General features: G+C 32.1%; 1 protein-coding gene and 1 long non-coding RNA gene across 2 annotated transcripts in view; one reads left to right on the top strand and one right to left on the bottom strand.

The window, feature by feature from the left end:
* Positions 1-2,664: 2,664 nt before the first annotated feature.
* The window catches only part of LOC120139941, a 29,142-nt gene continuing 10,203 nt past the window's right edge, over positions 2,665-21,603 (bottom strand). Inside the window, exon 4 of the long non-coding RNA XR_005517686.1 lies at positions 2,665-2,899. This is a non-coding gene — a long non-coding RNA (uncharacterized LOC120139941). The remainder of the gene's footprint in view (positions 2,900-21,603) is intronic.
* LOC120139938 (probable inactive receptor kinase At4g23740) lies at positions 17,321-21,068 on the top strand. The gene is made up of 3 exons (XM_039155031.1): positions 17,321-17,577; positions 18,003-19,340; positions 20,234-21,068. The coding sequence occupies exons 2-3, from the start codon at positions 18,095-18,097 to the stop codon at positions 20,911-20,913; spliced, it is 1,926 nt and encodes a 641-aa protein (XP_039010962.1). The 5' UTR covers positions 17,321-17,577; positions 18,003-18,094; the 3' UTR covers positions 20,914-21,068.

Raw genomic sequence — 21,603 nt, 5'->3', positions numbered from 1 at the left:
CGCACTATAGTTGGGGGACCATTTGTGTACTTTACCCTTTATTTAAAATCTAGAATGATGTTCCATTTTTATGAGATCACTTTGTCATGTATGTGTATGGTGTATACATTTTGCTTTAATCAACTATCTCGCTGAGTTTCTGGAAGCTCATAATATTAATTTTCATGTCTCTATAGGATATAAGTTTAATACCGATTGATTTAGATTATATTATCGATGTCAAAGTCTCTGACACCCCTGTTATATAAATATCCATTTTAATACTCCTAGAATCATTTGCATGCATAATATTGTTAAATATGATATTTGATAGCATCCTCTATTTGTATATATTTCTATCCGAGTTATGATGATATGGGTATGGATAATGTAATGTTTTTATCAAAGTGTTGTCTATGTGATTAGTAGTTACATATTTAGTAGATATATAGCTGGTCTTTGAATGGAATTTGATAAGCATGGCCATTTTAGATTGAGTACTGGTACCATAATAAAGTTACAAACACTTGGTTAAGGTTTTGATTCTTGAATTCCAATAACTTTAAAAGTAGCAAAACTTGTTTGGAAATTTCGAAACTTTTTAGTAGAGTTCGACGGTATATATGGAGTTTCCGTTTTCCCTACTTTCCCTACTTACTTTTTCTTTCATTTGCTGCTTTATCAGCACACGAACCTTGAAAAGGTTGAGGTAACAAGTACCTGACCATTAAGGACAATAGTAGAGCTAATATCCTTGCAAAGAATCCTAATCATCAAAATCCCATCTTTGAGCATCAAAACATTTTTATTTTTTTTCATTAATCAATCTCGAAGGGGCCACTGGACAGTGGCAGGTCCATCCTTATCGCAGCAGCCTGAATACCTATATATCTAAAAATTCGAATTTTCTTCGATTAATTATATTTTATTAATTGTTCTCACTTTAAAATTTTATTTGTATTTATCTCGGACGAAAATTTTTTGTTATTAATGCAGTGTGTCAAACCTAAAAAATAATTCTCAATCCATCATTACCACTAGGGGACTGACACGTGGATTATCATTCCATCAAATTATAACAATGAGGCAATAGTGAAAAGAATACCATGGCACGTATGTTGTTAAAGATGGTGCATTGTTCAATCATGGCCCTCAGAACCACCCCCGGAATCCTTCAAAAACAGACCGACTTGGAGAAAAAGCTCGTATCTGTATTTGGTATAGCGATCGAAATTAGAGAGGTAAGAATAAAGAAAGATAAATATAAATGGATTTTTGAAAGTAAATAAATGTATGTTAATAACAAAAAAATTATATGAAGTAGACAAATAAAATTTTAGGTGAACCTGATTAAAAGATAAATAATTAATCAAAAAGAGTCGCGCTTTCACTCTAAACTCTCTTTAAATCGGTCATTGAATGAGGAGTGTTATATCTTTTGAATATAACGGAGACTTTTCCCGAATTTCATCACCCACGAGACAAGTCCTCCGTCCAATAACAAATCTTTAATATCATTAATAAACCTAAAGATCTGTGATGACAAATCTATTAATTGACTAATGTATTACATATTATGTGAATCTACATATAACAATCATGATATTAGGTCTGATGTCAAATATACAGAGTTTGTATATAATCCTACGCCAGACAAGAAAAAAAAAACTTCATTCTTCTTCATCTTCACATACTCTCTTTATTTTTCATTATCTCCTCATATTAACATCACCGAACAATCATTAATTAGCCATTCATTACAATTTTCCATCCAAATTATAACTATAATCACAAACACCCATTCTTATCAATAATCTAATCAACAATTGTAATTTTTCTTGCAAATCAGAAGGAATGAACCACGATTTTGTCATCAACAAGGAGCTAAGACAAAGTTGTATCAACCATCTTTGGGGGACTGTTGTTTCTCTTCGATCTAGAGAGATCGTGTGGGGAAAGGAGAAGAGCGACGGTAGAGCAGTGCGACACTTGGCATGCACTGGCCATTGGGACGGAAGCACTAAGAGGAAAGAAGCCAGACAGTGAAAAGAACTAACCCCCACTTCCCCTTATTTTATATATGCGCCAATCTCTTATATTTTTTTCCTGTTAAAAATAGGGTTTCATAGGAAGACCTATCAAGGCTTGACATCTCTTTACTTTATCCAAAATTCTCATTTTTCATTTTCTACATGACAAATACTAAAAAAAAAAATATCAAAACGTAGCAACAATCACCAAATGGATGGGTTACAGAAGAATAAGCACAGCAATGGAGTACATGTAGGATGGATTACATAGGAATCGTTTATAAGACAGCTTAGAACAAAAAAACCAGGGTCCATTTTAAAAACAACTTAAACCTTAGAGGATACATCGGTAATTGACATGGAAACTGGGGACAATGTCTTGTAACTTGTGGCAGTTCGAGAACAAGACCCGATGAAGGTTTTGTCGTAGAGCGTGAGATTTGCAATATACTTCTCCAGCCATGCGCTGCCTTTTCAGTGAGCTTTCCACAAGAAAACTGCAGCTTCTCACCATAAACCCTAAAAACTTCAGCTCTCCAGGTTTCCAAGATCTGCTCATACAACATGATAAAACATATGAACTACCATAAACATGACAGAAGATAACATTCAGTGTCATGAAATAAGAAAACTGAGATGAACAAGACTAAAGATGTATAAAATGTTTAAGATGGATAAAATAACAGAAGAGGGAGCTCCCTTCAGTCCAAGCACAGGAAGTTGAGGATTTCAATTTATCTCCCGCATCATTCACTCATTTACTGGGTATCATTTAGCTGATCCATTCTAACTCAGTATTTGGATGAATGAGTCGGCAGCTAATTAAATCCCACCTCCACCCATAAGTGGACTGAAGAAAGCTCTCTTACCTATTTGATCATCAAAGAAAACTCAGTATTTACACAGATTAATGATTCTACTTTGACATCAGTTTTAAAAGATAAATAAAACACCCCATTCCCCATGTAACCCTAGAAACTGCTCCTACAACAAAGGGTTAGAGAAACAGAAGCGTGGATAGGCGACAATGAAAAAGGACCGGTCAAGAGGCGAAGATCTTTTGTTTTGTTTTTGCTCTTACGTTTCCATTGCTAATCACAATCTAGCAAGCTCAAACGCAAAGCATCTAATGGATGGGCAAGGGGAAGGCCATGGCCTTTATATAGGCCGAAAAAGAAAAGAACATTGCTCAAACAAGAAGTATAATTTCATTAATAATAATAGGTAATAATAATAATGCTACATACTACTAAATATAAACAAAACAAAAGGAGATACTACGCTTTAGATCGGTTAGTGAATCGGTCATGGTATCGGTTTACTAGTTTAATCGGTCGAATCGGTTCAACCGGTCGGAAGAACCAGACGACGTCATAATTATTTAAAAAATTAAATAAAAATACCAAAAATATTTAATAAAAAAATTTTGTATATCACAAGTCATATTCAAAGTAAGTCATAACATATATGAGTTAAAAATCATAAAATCAAGTGAAACAAAATGATTCAAATTAACTACAACATAATATTTAAGATAAAACATATTAAATAATAAATATAATTATATAACTATAATTAAAAAATAAATTTGGGGCTAAAAAAATCATAACAAAATGATATTATTTGGTTTAATTTTTTAAAAAAAGCAATCTCACATGGCTAAGAAACATAGAAAGAACATCTCAAACGTCTAAAGAGTAAAAATATGAGAATAAAACAATTCACATGGCTAAGAAACATAGAAGAGCATCCCAACTAACTTCTATAAATAATAGAGGTAATTTGACATGCAAAATCATGGAGCCTTTTGGTGAGCATAGAGTGAACTATTCTTTCACTTCAATCAAGCTCGAATTTTAGGCTTCAATCGAGCTTCTAAATTTTTTTTAGTTCAAGTCTTTTCGAGTTCAAGTTTCAATATTATATTTCGAGTTCGAGTTGAACTTGATAATTTTTAGTTCGTGAGCTTGAGTCGAGTTGAGCTTACTTTTAAAGTTTGAGTCGAGTTCAGCAATACTCGAGTTCGACTTGGCTCGTTTAACAAACGACTTCGTTTGGTTTAATTTTTTTTTTAAAAAAAACAAAATTGGCGGTTTTTCCCGATTTTTTCCGGTTTTCAGCCTGTCCAGTTCGAACGGTTCAACGGTTCCGACCGGTTCACTAATAACGGTTCAACCGGTTTAATTTGAACCAGACTAGATAACGGTTCCCGGTTGAACCGGCCGATCCGATCCGATTTTCAAAACAATGCTTTATTATGATGAACCAAAAAATTCATATTCTTCTCCTTTTCCTATGGTTGTTTATTCCCCCATTGTAGAACCCTCTCCCAGGCAGGCTCCCTCAAATCTTTCGCATTATGATTTTATCAAGGCCCGTCACTTGTTTTTGCTATTTTCCTACAGATTTTTACATCTAAAGATATGCAATTAACTTCATATTTGCCGAATACTCATCTTAATTTTTAGTAGGTTGAAGGGTGCATTTCGGTATCCATTAGTTCATAGCTTAATGTTTCAATTTGAGAGAAATCAAAGGTTTAAAGTTCAGGTTCAGGTAGATAAGACTATACATACAGTATATAGACTTTAATTTATTTCTCAAGACAAAACTTGAAAAGATGGTAGTAAACTGCAATAGAAACCCTACGAGATTCCTGGAAACCTACAGTCATAGCTAGGGTATTCGTGATTTTACAAGGCAATACTTCGTTGTTTGAATCATCAGCTTCTTTGAACTTTCCAATTCCCATTATATTATGAGTCAGAAATGCAAAAAGATGTTATTCAAACCTTTAATGATATCTGAGGCATTAAATTTTTATAAAAAAATTAATGTGATTTTTAAATTTTTTACTTAATGTGTTTATTTAAATTAAAAATATTGATTTGATTTTTTATCAATAAAATCAACGTTGATTATATGTTTGATGTGATAATTCATAATATTTTATGATGGTCCATGGTAGATTACAATATGATAAAATTACTTTAATTGATTTTCTTAGTTAAGTTCAATGGACTAGTTGATTATTCTAGAAAGTTCAAGTGTTTATTTAATTTTTAGAAAAATAAAAATTATTTTAAATTTTAAATTTAAAATATAAAAAATAGTCCAAAAAATTAAATACAAACACATAATATATGTATGCAACATAAATGCTCAAAATGAAATTAAGCATATACATGTAGTCTTATTTATACATGTACAAATAGTAAACATATTAACCATCACTATAGATGACATACACTTTTATATCATATATGTACGAATATTAAACATAATTTATTATCACACGATTATAAATAACCAATACTTATATAAAATATTTTTAGATTAGTCAAAACTTACAAATTTTATATTTAAATGTAGTTACAAAACATCGTAAGTTATTCATATTAATACACATATTTAATCACATTTCAGACAATTTTAAGAGCCATTCACATGCACTTACACATTGTATATTAAGCTAGTATATAAAGCGCTATTACTTTGCTTCTGATTTTTTGAAATTTATGACTTTCAAGGAATATTAAAAAATTAAAATTATAAAAATATTATAACTTATGAAAAAAAATAAATAAATTATTAAAATATATAATTTTTAAAAATGTATGGTCTTACCTTATAATAAATATTAGAATCAATTTAACGAGAGACTGTCAGAGACAACTTTTTATAAAAGTGTTTAACTTTTTAAATATTTTTAATAATTTACAATTCATCCTTTTATAACTTATTATATTTTTATTTTAATAGTATTTTATTATTTTAATAATTTAATTTTTTATTTATTTTTGAATTTAATATTTTTGTTTTTGTATTTTAAATTTAAATAAATTCTTAGTTTTTTTCCTAAAAAATTAATAAGTCCTCAATTTTTTTAAAAAAATCAATTAAACTCTTGAATTCAATTAAAAAATAATTAAACTCATTTATTATATCATTGTCCATCATAGATTGACACGTCAATATTTTAATTGTCACATCAACATCACTATAGTCAATGTTTCATTTTATTTGTTAAAGATCAAATTGAATTTTTTTCTCTCAATTTAAAAATCATATTGAATGAATAAAAAAAATATTTTTATCCTTTATATTGGAAATGACTACTGATATTAATATGATGATATAAAAAAGAAATCAGCTTTAAAAGTACAGCATGTGTTTTGGAATGGCATGAATCTTTTATCCTTTATATTGCAAATGAGTTTATGCCCATTTGGTGTATATTAAATTTGTTTTAGATCAGCGATGAACATGGTTAGGGTTAGTTTTAAATTAATTAGTTAATTAATAATTTTCATCCGATCAATAAATATTTTGTCTTAAAATAAACGTTGGCACACAATCTCTTAAATGCTAAAACAATAATATCAATCAAAATAAAGTTACTTCAATGGTTAAAAGAATCGTTGTTGTTCCTAGATGTCACATGTTTGAATCTTGGTGACTGAACATTCATTGTTAAATAATTGAGAGTATTTAGAATATATACTATTTTATAATCATTTTTAGCCTAATAAAAAAAACTATGAGAAAAGTAAATTTAAAAATATTTTTAATGATGGAAATTAATTATTTAGCGTCACTTTTACCATCAATAATACTTTTGTGCTGTCAAAACTAATACTAAACATACTTTAGTAATATAAAATTTCCATTCAGAACATTAAAATTAGCAACAATTTTAATCAATATTTCTAGAGTAAGTGGTTAAGAATTATCAGTTGACATTATGTATACGAAATGATATTGCTTAAATATTTTTTATAAGAGATTGGCATGTCAAGACTTTAAATTCAGACATGTAAGAAGTTCAAGGCTTGAGAACAAAGATGTGTGCAAAATTTTATGTTAGGGATAAATTTATAAAATTTTTGGAGGTGTTCCATTGGCTTATTGAGGTGGTTTCTAGCAGTTTTTACGTAATAAACAATTTGGTTAATATATTATTGTTATCCCTTGAAATCTCGGTTCGAACACGACTACACAAAGGTGTATGAACATTTATCGTCAAATGATCGAGACTTTTTCGAACATATACTATCTTATATTCAATCTCAAGCGTGCAAATTCTATATTTTTTCTCAAAATAATGTTTTACACGGCTGGATTGAAAGATTTAAATTTTAAATCCACTCTCATAAAAGAAAGTCATTCACATCATAAAAAGCCAATTCTGAATTATCCAGCTAAGAATGTAGAAAACAAACCAAAACAGATAAAATATAAACAATTAATACAATCAAACACGTAAATTAAAAGCACATTCTGTTATGAATTACATGACAAAGTAGGTAGCTGTCAAATCCAGTCTAAGATGATCTCAAAAACTTTATGCACTAATCAGAAACACAACCCAATTAAAAAAAAAAATTAAAATCGAGACTAAATGGTAAGGATCAAGACAAGGGAGACCTAACTTGTAAGTCAAATACTCATGATGTGTACTTCCCAAGGCCTTTGTCATGATATCAGCTAATCGATCTAGGGTACCAATGTATTCTACTTGAATAAAATAACAATCAATCTCGATATATTTGATTTTCTCATGAAACACTAGATTTACTGCAATTTGCATGACTGCTTCACTAGCACACCGTAACACAGTTGTCTTAATGTCATGAATACCAAGCTCATCCAACGACCCTTTTAGCCGTACTTCTATATTCTACTTCTATGGATGATCTTACAATTTTGTTTTGTTTTTTCGACTTTCAGAAAATAAATGACTATCATAACTTTATAAGAAACCTGTTATTGACCTCCTCGACATAGGACATGATGTTCAATCTGAGTCACAAAATACATTGAGCTTACATTCACTTGAAGCACTCAACAAAATACTCTTTCCTAGATTTTTCTTAATGTATCTTATTAATATGAATGTTGCTTCAAGATGAGACTGTTTTGATCGGTACATAAATTGGCTTAAATGATGAACAATGTAAGCAATATCAGGCTTTGTTTATGTTAGATAAATTAACTTTGCTATAAGCTTATGAAACACCGTTTTGTCATGTAACAATAGATCACTACTCTCTTCATATCTCCATCATAAGCTGCTAAGATGAGCTTTCTATAATCATTGTCAATTTATTCAAGAATTATAATCAAAATTAACAGCAAGGAACAGCTGGATGAAAACTGGATCTATGCATAACTAAATAAACATTGTAACACAACTAAATTAAAAATCAGATCAACATAAACCTCGATCTAGACAAGAATAATATGAACAGGAATATACATAGGTGATATTCGAACCCACAAGTACATAATTTTACGTTTGATGGAATAAACCTTATATCAAAGATCTCAATATCTTAACTTTGTGTCGAAATGTTCTAAAAAATTAATCATTTTACGGCTTCGATAAATTTGAGTTTTTCTTTTTTTTTTTAAATAAAAAAATATAATTAAATGATTTATCTCTGGTCTTTGTTTAGAGTATGATTGGACCATTAAAAATATAGTCATTTTGATAAAATTTGATAAAAAATACTAAGTACAATTTTAAATTTGAGTACCAGAAAATGAGTTCGGGTTAGCACCTCACATCGCCTAAATCACTATTTAGTCGATTAATTTATTGTCTTTACAATAAATTTTAAATTTAATTTAATTAAAGATATCTTTTATAAACAAACAAAAAATAAACGATTTTATAGCTTCTTATATATATATTTTTAATTTATTTTGAACTTTTTCAATAGTGCTTTTAATATTTTTAATTTTTTGATAATTTATTTTTTATTATTGTTTTTAATATTTTAATATTTGAAAATTAATTATTTTTTTAATTTTTAAAAATAATTAAATAAGCGCTCAATTTTATTTAAAAAATCAATTAAATCTTAAAAAACTAAAAATAAATTAAATCTTCTATTACATCATCATTCACTATTATCCTATCAATATTATTGATTGTTACGACAACACTGTTAAATACATCATTATCACTAATTGTGAACTGTTATATCAGTATTATGAACAGTGACATCAATATCATAATAATCAACACTAGATTTTAATAAAAAAAATAAATCAATTTTCTTCGAAAGATCGAAGAACTTAATTACCATTAAGCCTTATTTATATCATACTAAGCAAACGATAACAGATTTGATCATCTACCACATGTATGTGATCTTGAAAAGGTAACAGTTTACAGTCCTGAAATTAGAGATATGTTTTGATTTTTCTCCCTAATACCAATGACGTAGTTGTTATACAATAATTAATAAAAATAGAACCTTATGTATTTCCTAAATTTCAATCCTGGGAATTGTGTTTAGTTAAACTACACATTAGTCGGTCGCTTATTCTCGTAGTTCCATTTCAATTACCTAATTATATTTTCTTTAAAAGTATACTTAACATTATATGATGGTTTCGTTTTGATTAACGTCATTAAAAAATATACAGAGATGTTGACGTGATAATTTTATTTTTCAATGATGACATGACATTATCTTATGGTGATTTATTATCATCATCGTTAAATTTTTAACGCGAGTAATCAAAACAAAACAAAAATATAATGTTAGGTGTGATTTTAAAAAAGAAAATAGTTGGGCGACCATAACATAGTTTACCCTTTATTGTATCCACTAACCAAAATAAAGATAATTATGAAGTATGGGAGGTAAATAACAAATAAGCAACGTTAAATGTAACCACCAATGTGTAGGTAGAAAGAAGGTTGGGATGAGGTTAGGGTGGTAGATACGTTTGCATTTATTTATGTAGATGCAACCAACACATGATCTCATCTCAAATTCTCAATTATTTAAATTTAATGTCCAAAAACCAAATCAAATATATACAAAATTGTTGGCTTAGCCTTAGGGTAGAAGGGCTACACAAGTGAAGTTCCTTTGCTTTCTTTCCATTCCTAGTCCTAGTCCTAGTCCTAATTTATACATGCATCCATGGGCATAAAGGAGAAAACCTTTTGGGAGAAACTCAAATAAAAAGAGAAAAAATAAATCTTTTTTCTTTTTCGATACATGACTTTATATATTGACCTTTTATATTTGGTGGTGTCAGACATAAAATCATTAATGTTATTTGTAAATCAGAATAGTGTATGAATACAACGCCTATAATAAATTCAAAGTTATTTTTTTTATTTTATTGATTATCTTGTCAAGAATATATAATTGGATGATTACTTATTTTGTCTAACAATACCTTAAAAAATATTTTGAACTCACTGGGTAAGAAGCATGTTATTTTGTCCAAATTGGCCCATTACCGCTCTCGGGTAAATTATTTAGCCCATTAGGACACCTAAACAATTAATTTGGGATCTACGACAATTTGAACAGTTCCCATGGAACTCGTCACGACGAGCCCCAAAAAATATTTTTTTATAATTTTTTTAAAGAAAAATAAAATAATAATAATAATAATTTATTCTGGATTTGAGCAATGTTGGTAGTATCGATTCTACCTTGTGAGTATTGATACTTCCATTACCTTTGGTATTGGTATTTCTTTCAGTATCGGTACCATTTTTGCATTATGGAATTTGAGCAATGATGGTAGTATCGATACTACCTAGTGAATATCGATACTTCTAATACATTTGGTATCGGTACCATATGAACAATATCGATACTATATGTACAAAAACATTATGCCTTAATTGTTATATCAAAATAAAGTTCAACATTTTCTAACGCTTATTTTAGCGTCCAACATGATATTTTAGAAGATGTGGACAATGTTTTCTGTTATGACCTTCACCTCTGCTGTGGCCACAAAATTTTGGTTGATCTGGCTCTCTTTGAGGATCATCCATATCGGTATGAATCAGTTAGATTCAGGTGGACCCCGTAACTTCTTACGCAATCAAGGATTTGGCAACCATTCCTCAGAAATTGTGCATGTAGGCCACTATGCTTCATTTGGGAGGTACTTGAAGTCACAACTGTAAATTTTACGCATGGTGTGCAGGCTATAGCAGTCATCAGCATATAAGTATGGGTCAACATTGATGTGCATATATGCAGCAACAACGTGAGCGCATAGGAACCTAAAAGCTTGAAATTGACCACAATCACTCCATTTTCTATTCAGATTACCAGTGTATGTTTTAGAATTACCTCCCTCATGTGGTTGAACTAGAGCTTGGACAACGAAATCAGAATCAAGTCTGGAAAAATTGTGGACAAACATTGATGTCGCATGTGTTTGATTCTTTTGCATTGCCTTCTCTAAATCTGGAGCCCAATTTCTCCCATCACTGATCATGGCATCAATTTGTGCACTTTTGTCTGCCCATACTTTACCCAACCTAAAGTAAGTCTCCCTAACAATAATTGCTATCGGGATATGTCGAGTCTCTTTCAACACTGAGTTGATACATTCAACAAGGTTGGTAGTCATATGGCCGTAACGTCGACCCTCAACATCATATGCTTGTGACCATCTCTCCCTTGGTATTTCAGCTGCGAACTCATACACATCATCTTCGTATCTTCTCAAATTTTCAAGTCGTGCACGGAAGTTTAGTTGGAGTAAAGCATACCCTAAAAACAGTAACTTAAATGTTACTAAAAAAAACATTAATGAAGCAGAAATAATTAATGACAAATGCTAAGGTACTTACTCATGTTGATAATCTCCTTTTTGATATTTTTCTGCTTAAACCTCGTTATTGCATTCAACGCGATATGACGTATACAATATGCAGCATATGTGTGAGGTGGCGTCCATATATTTTCGAGTCTTCCAATTGTACTTAACATCCCAGGCGACCGATCTGAGATCATATATAAACCCCTTATTGAGTGACAACATGGGAACGCAAGTTGGAGAGAAAGAAATTCCAAGTTTCATCCGATTCATTTTTAATAATGGCGAAAGCAATGAGGAAAATATTTCTGTCTCCATATTGTGCAACGACTATCATCAAGACATGTTTGCAGAGCCCATACAGAAAAGTGTCATCGACTTGAATCATTTATTTGTAAAATATAAACTCTTCGATAGCTGGCATAAACGCCCAAAACAAGCCACAAAAAATTCTCTTCCCGGGAATAACGTCTCCCTCAAGCATGACTGCAGGATGAGTATAGTACCTAACAATGGTTCCAAGGATGAAAAACTTCATTGCATGCAGAAGACGTGGTAGCTCATTATATGACTGATCCCAATCACCATACAACAAGGTCATTGCTTTTCGTTTAGCCATTCATGCCTTGTAATAAGTTGGAATATAACCAAATGTATTCCGAATGGATGCCACTAACACAGAAACTGCCACTCTTGGATTTTTTCCACCAACAACTTCACATAAGAGCATATGAAATCTGAATCTAAATGTTTGTGGTATTGTGTCAAGGAGGTCATTGTACATGTATGCTCTGCATTGAACCTTGTGACTTTCCACAATATCTTCCGTTGTAGTTATGATACTCGTATCCTCCATTTACAACTAACATCATGGTGTATACACCTTACAAAATAAGTTTTTTTATCCAACTCCGTGACATAGAATTAAAGATGAGCTTTGATTCAGTACTCTTTGATTGCTAGTTGTGCCTCTTTTTTTGTTTCAAACTAAGACCCAATAGCCAAATCAGATGACCGCTCATCTAAAGAACCCCCGTTGGCAGCACATAACTCTGGCATATCAAATATTTATGGACTTCACATAGCATCGTAGTTGATGCCATGCATTGCAACTGCATGATGATACCGGGGCAAATCTTGATAATTGAATTCAAGATCAATTTATATTATTGTCCAAACATTTGGAGCATTCTGCAATCCTTTACATCGTGAAACAACTGCCTCCCATACATCCGCCTCAACATCCAAACCTTGTCCCTCTGAAGCAACCTCAATAATATCAGACTCATCAACTAATGTTGTGTCATCATCGTCTACCGACGGAACAATGTCTTCATCATCCTCGCTAAATTCAACAATGCTTTCACCAAACAGTCCAATAAGGTTCTCATCACCATAACTTCCATGTGGTTGAGAGGGTCCTACTTCTTTTGTTCTTCGAGCTGGTACTGATGATGTAACACCCTCAACTCATATCCAACCCGGTTACGAGTCCAGGATGTCACATTGACTAAACAAAACAATACTTAAAAAAACGGATAAAACATTTGAACTTATTTTATTAAAAATATAATAATATACATATATTAATACAAGTTTATCAAAATACTCAGAGCATACACAACTTAACCCTTTAGTTACATGCCAACATCCATTTACATAACAAAATGACCTACTGATTAAGTTGCTTTTGATCTGATAGTTGTAGGAGTAATGTTGTCCAGCTGCTTAACCTCGATCGTCTACTTTATCATATCCTACGTGTGAAACACTCACACGCTAAGTCATCGACTTAGTGAGGCAATATAATAATATCAATAAATATAAAGGAATTGCCAAAATGAGATGGGTTGCAATGATAAGATGTATGTAAATAATGCAATAACCAGAACCATGTTTCTTACACATATACTTATCAAATCTTATCAAATTCACATTCATAAGTTCACCTTATTAAGTTCATTAGCCCATGGTACCATCCTGAGAACCTAAGGTATGTGAGTATTATGAGGTTGTGCACTATGCTGTCACCACAGCTCGTATAATTGCACTGAAGTACCACGTAGAATTGCACCGGAGTGCCGCGTAGAATTGCACCGTAGTGCCATATAATAATGTCCATAAAGGACCACATATCATTCCTTAATAATTATATACATATACTAGGGATCAAGTATGTGTCTCACAAGACTTCACACATGTTCCAAAGAATATATATATATATCCCGAATGACCGCGTATACCCTCTACCCTTGGCATGCCAACTATATCTATAGTTTTCATCTACATAACATGGGCTTTCTCCATTCACATAATTTGTATCACGTAGACATATTATTTTCATACCTTTATCACATAGACATATAACTTTTTCTTGCATATTCATGTCACATAATTCATATGGTTTGAATTCATGTCATGTATCATAATATGAAATGCGATCATGTATCAAAATATTGAATCTAGACTTATCACAAGTCTAGAACTGAATAGAATACATATTCATGCTATGTATATTCACTCACCTAGATTTCTTTGTCTTTCCCTCGATCAATCCTACTTGTCGATTGTTCCAGAACTCGTTTAAGCTCGATATCTACATAGTAATTCATTGATACTTATCAATATACTAATCAATATATTCTAAACTATCATTTCTTAGGATAAAAGAAAAGCCATTTTCATCTTTTAATGGAGGTATGCATCGATGCACTACACCATGCATCGATGCATAAATCCTATTCGATGTTTGTATTTAATGGGGTGCAGCGATGCACTCCTTATGCATCGATGAAATTGAATGTTTTTCTTTTAAATTAATGCATCGATGCACTTAATGTGCATCGATGCACCTTAAACAATTTCTGGGATTTATCATTGATGCCGAATTGTTATTTTAGCACGAAAATCTCTTCTTAGTCTACTTAACACTTTATATTTCCCCTCTTTTTATATCCTTAACTTGCATACTCTTACTTAAACTAATTATTATCCATTCCATACTTTTAAAACTTAAAAATCCAATTCTCCATGTAGAGTTTAAGAATCTAACCCAAATTCCAACATGTTCTAATTTGAATTCTAACACTTCATACCTCTTAGATAACTTTATGACAAGTCAAATCCCACTTCTAATTCTTATTAGGAACTCTAATCCAAGATTTCACTTTTCTACTTCATTTCTTTAATTCTTCATATTCTCCTCATCTTATGGTTTTAAGATAATCTAAGCTTTCCTTAAGCTTAGTTATCAACAAAGGATCAATAAGCAACCTTAAATTCATCAAGAATTTGATCACAAGAAAACTCACCTTTAGCTTGGCTTCACGGCAGAGAATGAGAAGGAAGAAGAAAGAAATATCCAGAACTTTGTTTCTCTCATTAGCTTTCCACGTGGTTTATTAAATATCCTTAAGAAACATTTAATTATTATTTTTTTCAAAAGACTCATTTGCCCCTTTAGTTCCCCATGCTTTGCTAATTAATCCTACACCAAATATTTCAATCAATTCCTTCAACTTTCAATTTATCAACTTTTATCACTAAATTTTAAAATTTCACAATTTAATCACTAACCCAGTATGGGGATGTTACAGATGATGTCGGAATATCAGTTGCATTTGTCGTCTCGACGTACATCTCCACCATATTATTACCTGATGATTGATGAAGTACAACCATAACAACAACATCGTCATCATCATCAAGATGAATTTTTCCATAAGTCATTGGATTTGAGGAGATCAAATGCCGATAACTTAAACATGAAACAGAAGCTCCAACTTTTTCTATCAATTTTTTGCTTCATTTGGCGATGCGATACATCTACAGGGAACATCATATTGATCGACTTGTCTGACTTAAACACAACACCAACATCATTTTGTAGAATTTCGCCATTATAATTGACAACTGTGAAGAATTTGTTACTCATTGTTTGAAATGTTTTTGGTTAGATGAAAAGAGTTTTTTTTACGTAGGAGATTGAAGATGAAATGGGTGTCTAAAGTTAGAGATTGAAGATGATGTGCATAACTTAAAAGGAATACATATTTTTTCCCGTTGGAACTCGTCACATCGGAGTGAAGAGTTTCATGCAGATAAAATATTATTATTTTTCTTTTAAAAAATTATAAAAAATATTTTTTATTGGGACTCATCATGCTAGTGTGACGAGTTTTTTTAATCCGAGTGTGGGGCCCACCTGACACGACTCGTTAAAAAAATTATATCTCATGGAGCTGTTCAAATTATCGTAGATCCCAAATTAATTGTTTGGACGCCCTAATGAGCTAATTTAATTACATGGTTGCCTTAATGGGCCAATTTGACCTGTTATTCTTCCTAGATGTTATGTGTTATAGAAATTGTGTGTTTGTATAATGTGTATGCATTATAATTAGTTAATAAAAATTATAAATAAATACTACTTTATAATCATCATCGATTGTTCTATAAACCTTCAAAAGAGATAAATAAAAGCATGTCAACAAATTTAATAATCCCATTTCAAATTTTACCAAAGTTTTTTTATTTTGGAAAAAAAACTTTCAATCCTTCAACTTTTAGCGTTTGGATTTAATTTATTTATTTGGTCAATTTAAATTCAACTTTTGTCAAAGTAGTTAAAAAATGCAAATAAATGTTTGTTTTTGAACTAAATTATATATTTAATCATTCAATTATTCTCATAATTTATTTTAATCATTTAATTACTTTTTTAAAATTATATTTTAATTACTAACTATTAAAAATAAAACTATTAATATGATAATTTTTTAATTAATATTAACATGACATTATTTTGATGAGACGTTAATATCATTTTTAATTATGAAGGATTAAAATAAAATCTAAATATAACTTTAAATATAATTTTAAAATAAAACATATCTGTTTCTGTAAAAGGCAGTGTCAAAACACTCGAAGGACAAAAACAAGATTCCAAAGGCGTTGTCCAATGAGATCCAACGGCCATTAAACATTTTATCATTCCCATATAAACGGGCACTATTACTCTCGCGGAATGCGGACCCCACATTTATTTGCAATGATCGTAAGCAGACGGCCGCAGGAAAAACAGATCGGCATCCCCATAATACCCTTTAGTCTGTTTACCAACCGGATTTGATGATTGGTCCACCTGTCACATCATTAACAACCACGTCACCAACCCTACAAGATCCAATTAAAAGCAGTGGTGGTTCTCCCTCCCCACCACTTTCATTGGTTACCTTACCTTCCTTCATTCTAGGGTAAACTTTATTTTAGCCTCCAAAATTGTACCTGATTATCATTTTGGTACATAATTTCCCTTTTTTGTTTAATTTTATACTTAAAATTACAAATTGTCTATTTTTAATTTTATTTTGAACTTTCTCAAAAAGTCGATTCAATAGAATTGAGTTGAGTCGAAACCCATCAAACTCGAGTCTCATGCCCGTTCCTACTCCAAACATAATAAATTCCTTTAAATAAGAAATGAAAAATCAAAGTATAATTTAAGAGACTAAAATAACATTTGACCGTTCTTTCATTAGTATTTAATTTCAGTCCCCTACTCGATTTAATGTTACCAAAAGCATATAAAAATTGTTTTTCTTTCTTAAAAAGAAAAAAAAGAACCGTAAATGCTTTAAATCGTTTGATTTGGTTCCATTCTGAGCATTTTAAATTGTTAAGTTTTCAACTCTCCCGAGAAAATTATGACAATTTTCCGATTGTTTCAGATAAAGAATATTAATCATTTGTAGCTCTTTTGAGCTATTTTCCATTTTCACAAGCTTTGGATGCTACTTTAAACCAGAGAGAAATAATCATTACAATTTGCATTTCCACCTCCTTTGGCCTTTGCTTTCTCATTTCTCTCACTCTCTGGGTTTGCGACTAAAAAAAAGTCCTTTTTTGAGTACTCGGCTAAGCAAAGTAGCGAACTTGGGAGCTCAAGATTTTGAGTTCAGATCTAGAAAAGGAGGTAAGTGTTAAAGTAGTAATTTCCTTTTTTTTCACTAGTTTATGATTCTATTGAGTTTTTGAATTCACCATTTTTGGATTCAAGTTTCCACTTTTTGGTTTAAAAGCTAAAAGAACAAAGAACAAAAAGCAAAGGAGGGGGGGAAGCTGGGTATTTTAGTGTATAATATAGCCATGGATGTTTGCTTAAAGAATTGAAATTGGGTTATTGGTTTTGACTAAAGACACATCACTTAAAGCCTGCAAAAACCCATTTTTAATATGAAATCTGCAGAGCCCACCACTACTTTTTTTTTCGACAAATAATCTTGGAATCTGAGCTTAGTCCTTTGTTAGTTGTTACTTTACTTTCTATTTCTCCAACTCATTTTGAATTATTTTGAATGGTTTCCTTTTGTCTTGTTTGTGTTCTCTATTATTTTGCAGCTTAAAACCATAGATGTAAGAATTAAGAAGTGAGCCAAGGAAGCAGCAGAAACAGCTCGTTTTTCTTTGCTTCAGTTGTTTGGTGAGACTTGATGAAGAGAGAGATGGGAGCTTTGTACATTTTCTCTTGGATTTGTTTGTTGGGTTTGTTTTTGTTTCAAGGGAAAGCAACTCTACTTGACGATAAGCAGGCATTGCTTGATTTTATCAGCAATATGCGCCACTCTCGTTCTCTAAACTGGAATGAGACTTCTCCGGTTTGTAATAACTGGACTGGACTGACTTGTAATGCTGATGGTTCTCGGATTATTTCTGTTAGACTGCCTGGAATCGGGTTAACTGGTCCAATACCTGCTGATACTATCGGCCGCCTCTCAGGTTTGCAGATTTTGAGCCTTAGATCCAATAGTATCAGTGGTCAGTTCCCTTCTGATTTCTCTAATTTGAGGAACTTGTCATTTCTTTATCTTCAATACAACAACTTCTCAGGTCCATTGCCGGTCTATTTATCTGTTTGGAAGAATCTAACTATTATTAATTTGTCCAACAATCGATTCAATGGGAGTATTCCTAGTTCGATGTCGAATTTGACTCACCTTGAAGCATTCAACCTTGCTAACAATTCACTTTCTGGTGAAATTCCTGATCTGAATTTGCCGAGCTTGCAGCAGATTAACTTGTCAAATAATAATCTCAGCGGTAGTGTACCACAGTCGCTTTTAAGATTCCCGAGTTCTGCATTTGGAGGTAACAACATTTCTTTTGGTAGTACCTCTAATCAAACATCCTCGGATGTCACTCCCCATGGTGGACCATTTTTGACATCCAAGAAGTCTGGGAGACTTGGTGAAACTGCATTGGTAGGAATTATAATTGCGGTTTGCGTTTTGGGGATTGTAGCTTTTGCATCTTTGATGATCGTTTGCCGCTCAAGAAGAAAGAGTGAGGATGTGTATTCAGGGAAGTTGCAAAAGGGAGAGATGTCACCGGAGAAAGTGGTTTCTAGGAGTCAGGATGCAAATAACAGATTGTTCTTTTTCGAGGGTTGTAATTATACATTCGATTTGGAGGATTTGTTGAGGGCTTCCGCTGAAGTATTGGGGAAGGGAACTTTCGGTATTTCTTACAAGGCAGTGCTAGAGGATGCAACCACCGTGGTGGTGAAGAGGTTGAAGGAAGTTAGTGCTGGGAAGCGGGATTTCGAGCAACAGATGGAAGTTGTTGGAAGCATTAGACATCCCAATGTGGTTGAGCTGAAGGCTTATTACTACTCAAAAGATGAAAGGCTGATGGTTTATGATTATTACAGCCAGGGAAGCGTTTCTTCCATGTTACATGGTACGTTTATTCGTTCAATCTCTGGTTTATATTGTATAATGCAATTTACTTGTTTTGTTATGATATTATGGCTTCATTCCTTTGAGCTTTTCTTTAAATTTAGTGATCACTCTGTTCTTACCCTACCGGGAATAATTAATAAATAATATAACACTTGATATCATCCTTTTGTGTACTTATATATCGAAATTCTATACCTGACTTAAAGCTTATTACTTTTCTGAGAAAGTTTCAATATCTCACTATCTTAGTTACACTAATTGGAAAAAGTGTTTGTTTTAATACTTTTGTGCTTTAGGAAGGAGGGTGATAGTGGAAAAGATGATTCATACATAATATTATGATAATTTAAGGAAACATTTTGATTGAACCAAAAAAAGGAAAAAGAGAAAAATACTAGATCAATACCATGCTAGATGTGGCTGGTTTATCAGCATATCAACCCGTGACATCGGATTCAGTTCAAAAATGCCTTTTGGGTTGGATAAGATGTCTTTTACAAATGCCTGTTATATTTATTAATGTCATAAAGGTGAAATCTTGATGCCCCACTGTATCTAATAGTTTGTTCCATGCTCCTTCGTAAACTTGTTATGAAGATTGTTACGCAGAAAAGATAGCACACTCGAAGAATTTTCGAAATCATTAATGTTGAATTGAGGTAGTTAGAGTGAACATTTAATTAAGAAACATGTCAGTAATTGGAGTTTGGCTGTGCAATGAAATTTGGATGTCGATTTTACAGGTATCAAAGACGATCTATATTCATCCTTGGTTTCATTTTCCTGGAATAATGCATTCATATGTTCAATTTTTTAATCCCTTTGTCTTTGACATTGGTCTTGATATAAAATAGAAATCTACATGTATTGACAATACATGTGCGTTTCCAGGCAAGAGAGGAGAGGACAGAACCCCTCTGGATTGGGATGCCAGAATGAAAATAGCAATTGGGGCAGCAAGAGGCATTGCTCGCATCCATACGGAGAATTGTGGCAAGTTTGTCCATGGCAACATCAAGTCCTCGAACATTTTTGTCAACTCCGAACAGTATGGTTGCGTGTCCGATATCGGTCTGTCAACTATAATGAGCACGCTAGCCCCTCCCATCTCCCGTGCTGCTGGTTATCGTGCCCCTGAAGTGACCGACACCAGGAAAGCCATGCAGCCTTCGGATGTCTATAGCTTTGGAGTATTCTTACTTGAGCTCCTTACCAGAAAGTCCCCTATCCATGCTACTGGTGGTGATGAGATTGTTCACTTGGTCAGGTGGGTTCATTCAGTAGTTCGAGAGGAGTGGACAGCTGAAGTTTTCGACATAGAACTGATGAGAGTTCCAAACATAGAGGAAGAGATGGTGGAGATGTTACAAATAGCAATGACATGTGTTGTGAGGATGCCGGAACAGAGACCTAAAATGCCAGAACTGATTAAAATGATAGAAGACGTTCGACGGATTGATTCTCAGAATCGGTCACCTCCAGGAAATAGGTCCGAAAGTTCAACACCACCACCAACAGTGATAGGGAGAGAATCCCAAGTTTCAGACCGAGTCATCATGCCCCTCGAGTAGAGCCAATTTTTTTCCATTTCTTTTACCTAGTTTAGCAGAATTTGAAAAATAATATGTTTTGGCTTGTTTGATGAACAAATTGTGTTGAGACTTGAAAGTTGAATCAACTTCATCCTGTTAAAGGTAGAGTGGGGATGCATTAGGCTACAATGCTATGAATGTTGGGAGGTACAATTTCTCTCATTCTCCCTCCCACTAACGGATTGATTTTCATTGCCTTATTAGTAAATGAGTATTTTATTCCAAAGTTGATTTAATTTATCCCCTTTCAATCCATTCCATTGGAAGCTTAGATATAGAATATGAATAAAGTGATCTCACTGGTTAATGGGATCGTTTTATTTTTAGAGGTCTCAGATTTAAATCCAATATTTGTTGGAATATTTGAGCGTTCATTATTAAAGGATTGAGTATTTCAAATAAATATTATCTTATAATCATCTCAAAATAATAAAAAAGAAAGCATCTTTAATATAAAGAACTATATATCAGTTTCGTCAACTTTTACGTTGTTAAATCATGGAGATCTATTGGTGAATATTGGTGTAAATGAATTAGACTTGAATAAAAAATGTTACGATTGTGTTCGTTTATTTATTTTTAAAGGTGTTAATGTTCAGTTAGTTTTTTATTAAATTTTAAATATCGTGTTTGTCTTTGTTTATTTATTTTTGAAGCTATTCGCGTTCG

The sequence above is a fragment of the Hibiscus syriacus genome, unplaced genomic scaffold (genome assembly GCF_006381635.1).
Source record: "Hibiscus syriacus cultivar Baekdansim isolate YM2019G1 unplaced genomic scaffold, ASM638163v2 tig00110777_pilon, whole genome shotgun sequence".
NCBI classification, from domain to species: domain Eukaryota; kingdom Viridiplantae; phylum Streptophyta; class Magnoliopsida; order Malvales; family Malvaceae; genus Hibiscus; species Hibiscus syriacus.
This window is presented reverse-complemented; position numbering and strand designations above follow the sequence as displayed.

Bases quoted from the DNA above. Each gene is read 5' to 3' on its own strand.
- LOC120139938 (XM_039155031.1), top strand. From the start codon at position 18,095: ATGAAGAGAGAGATGGGAGCTTTGTACATTTTCTCTTGGATTTGTTTG. The intron at 19,341-20,233 runs GTACGTTTATTC...GTGCGTTTCCAG, and splicing joins CGTTTCTTCCATGTTACATG to GCAAGAGAGGAGAGGACAGA.